The 3,462-nt window shown below is 34.3% G+C and overlaps 2 protein-coding genes across 2 annotated transcripts; both read left to right on the top strand.

The window, feature by feature from the left end:
- The first annotated feature begins 269 nt into the window (after window positions 1-269).
- Window positions 270-1,319, top strand: LOC139497469 (uncharacterized). Its single transcript, XM_071285696.1, has one exon. It carries the CDS (start codon window positions 270-272, stop codon window positions 1,317-1,319), a length of 1,050 nt encoding a protein of 349 aa, XP_071141797.1.
- Window positions 1,320-1,340: 21 nt separating this feature from the next.
- On the top strand, window positions 1,341-1,964 carry LOC139497468 (uncharacterized). The gene has a single exon (XM_071285695.1). The coding sequence runs from the start codon at window positions 1,341-1,343 to the stop codon at window positions 1,962-1,964; it is 624 nt and encodes a 207-aa protein (XP_071141796.1).
- The last annotated feature ends 1,498 nt before the right edge of the window (window positions 1,965-3,462 follow it).

Raw genomic sequence — 3,462 nt, 5'->3', positions numbered from 1 at the left:
TACAATAACGGAAATGTCTCATAACATATTTTGAGTATTCCTTGAATATGAACAAAACACGCATGAAGTTGTCCGGGGTAATGGGTGGAATTACACGAGGCCTTAGGTTTTTTAACGACGTGACATTAGCCGATCGAAAAATGACAAGCCGTGCATAATGATATGTAATGTTGTTGAAATGATTTTTTTTCTTATTCACATTTGTCTGTAAAGCTTGCAAAACTTCTGTGTCTCCCATTTTTAAAATTCTGAACCATTTGTTTTGTAGTATGGCGAGTAATTGGACTGTTTGTGGTGTATGCGATTTCCGAAACATCAACAAAGCATCAGTAGTTTGGTGTTCAGAATGTGACGAGGGACTTTGTGACGAGTGTAAAGAGCACCATGGTGCTTCAAAATCATCTCGAAGCCATAGCATCATCCCTGTCACAGAGTACCAGAAGCTTCCAATAAAAGTATTAGAAATAACACAAACATGTCAAAAACACAAAGAACAATATCAAATATTCTGTAAGAAACATGATTGCCCGTGTTGTAGACGATGTGTTATAGAGACACACAATGAGTGTAAAGATTTGATAGCAATAGATGACATCGTCCAAAATGTCAAGTCATCGAGTGCATTTTTCGAGGTAGAGCAAACGCTGGTCCAAATGTTGGAAAATGTCAGAAGAATTCGTAATGACCGCACGGAAAATTTAAAATGTCTTTTGGATCAAAGAGTAAAGATTGAACGTGATATAAAACAAACCCGGAAAATGATCAACGACCACTTAGACAAAATACAGGACAAAATAATTAAAGAATTATATGCTAATGAAGAAAATGAAAGTAAGAGAATAAAGCTGTTGTTGTGTGAGATTGAAGACATTGAAAAGGGAATTTCTGACCTCCAAGGTAACCAAAATAACACAAGGCAACATGCATCAGAACTTCAAACATTTTTAGCATTAAAGCACATGGAAAAGGAGGTTTCTGATAAAGCAGAATGCATTCAGTCTGCCATTAAGAACGAGGACATGAAGATAAAAACACTGGCTTTGGAGGTTAACAAAGACGTACAAAACATTTGCAGGGCTGATTGTTTTGGGTCCGTTAGTGTTGATTCAAAATCGTCCAAAGTTGTTATTGACAGTAACAAAAACAAAGAAGCTCAGATGATGATACCTAGTTTAAATTCCAAATGCATAGATGATATCAAACTAAGCAACAAAATGCAAATTGATTTACAATCTGGTGGAGGTGTTAGAGGTTGCGCAATTCTACCAAATGGCAAGATGATGTTCTGTGATTATAATAATTATAATAATGGAAAATGAATTGCGTTGAAAAGCAACGGTATGCATGAGTTTGAAATTCGGCTAGATTCACCATTTGATTTAGCATATTTTGAAAGAGAAAATTCCATTGCCGTTACAAGTGGCGCTGGTTCAAAAGTTATTCACATTATTGACCCTAACAGCAGAACAATCAAGAGAACAATAAAAGTTAGGGATACTCAATATGGTATAGCACTGAATAAAACTGTCCTGGTATACTGTAAGTTAGGTAAAGGAATAATAGAAGTTCAATTGAATGGTGAATCAGAAAAGGCACTTGTTAGCTTTAGTATGCCACACTATTCGTCTGTTGCAGTGCATGGTGACAATATCTATTATACAAATAAAGACAACGATTCTGTTACATGCTATGATATCCATGGAAATCTAAAATGGGAATTTAAGGATACACAAAATCTGCAATATCCACAGGGTATATCTGTAGACAACAATGGAAACGTGTTTGTTGTCAGTAGGGTTACAAACAGCGTTTTAATCATAACCCCTGATGGAAAGCGTTGCAAGACAATATTGTCCTCTACTGATGGCCTTAGTTATCCGCGTGCAATGCATTTCGAACCAACAAGTAACAAGTTGTTAGTTGCCAATGAAAACAAGATCGCATTTCTATTTGATGTTTCCTAAAACAACTACTGTGAATTTTAAACTCTGAACCTATTTGTTATATATTTGTATGTTACTATACTATGTATATACAGATAATTATATTCAAATTAGTATGAACCGTCTGGAATATATGTAAATAGTTAAATGAGTTAAAAAAGATTCAAGGCATTTCTCTATTTAATAAAAAGTTGTTTTTTTAAATTAATTGAAAGCTCATTTATCTAGTATAATTATGTATTGTATTAAATTATGTAATAAATTGAAAAAAAATATGACAACACATTTTAGGATATTTTGGTCCAAAAATGCATTCAACTTCGTACTTTATTTGGCTTTGCTAACTTGATTCGAACGTCACTGTTAAGTCTTTTGTAGACGAAACCTGCGTCTGGCGCAAATACCAAATTTCTAAGAACAATATGCAATTAGAAAAATTAGACTCATTTTTGTATCTACAAAAACATAGATTTGAACAAATGAATAACACTTGAAGATTATAAATGACACAAGTGATTAGGTCTTTAAATATCTATCAGTCGTCAACTTCTCCTTAGAGCTGCCACTGAAGGAAAATTAATTTGAAATGGATTCGTTATACATACAATGGTAGACTATTGATGATAGATTGACCAACAAGTTTTAACAACTGTCAAATATAGATTATAAAAATTGTAATTGATTTAGATTGACTGCATTTGATATGTCTGTATATATTGATCTATTGTTACAGAGGTTCTAGTCCCATTCGAAAAGAAAGGCTTAGAAGTGCATAGAGGGCATTCCTTCAAAACCACTTCCCGTCGTGTTCTCCTCGAAACGAAACGAAGATTAACAAAAATACCGAACTACAAGGAAAATTCAAAGCGGAAAGTCAAATGACAAAACGAAAAGACCAATTACTTCTAAAGAATAGAAAACAATGACTAAGTAACGGCATTTTCTAATGTAGAAAATTGTGGATAAAGCCTGGTTTTACAGCCAGCCAAACCTCTCACTTGAATGATAGTCGCATATAATTCCATTACATCGGTAACGAGGAGTGAATAAAACAAACAGACATAAACATTAATGTCGGCATGCTTATGGGAACGAAATGTGCCCCACTCTTTGCTGATCACAAAATTTAACTTTTTGATTTTATTTACTGAGTAACACCACGGATGTAAAGCAGGATCTGCTTCCCCCCCCCCCCCCCCCAGAGCAGCTGAGACCACTCCTAGTGTTTGATCAATCTTTATTGTAAATGTTGTTTGTTGTGAACTGTGGTTTGTCTTTTCGTCGTTTTTCGTTCTTTGTCATACAGTATTCATTTTGTCCGGCGTAAATATAAAATTTTGATCCTAGTATCTATGATGAGTTTATTTGCAACCACTGGGTCGATTCCACTGCTGGTGGAGATTTATTTTCCCTAGGGTATCAAATGTGTTGACATTAGTTATCATTGATATGTTCATAATTATAAATTAATTGTTAACAAAACTTTGAATTTTTGGTAAAACTAAGGCTTTTCTACCTC

This window comes from Mytilus edulis, chromosome 12 (genome assembly GCF_963676685.1).
Source record: "Mytilus edulis chromosome 12, xbMytEdul2.2, whole genome shotgun sequence".
Lineage (NCBI taxonomy): Eukaryota > Metazoa > Mollusca > Bivalvia > Mytilida > Mytilidae > Mytilus > Mytilus edulis.
This window is presented reverse-complemented; position numbering and strand designations above follow the sequence as displayed.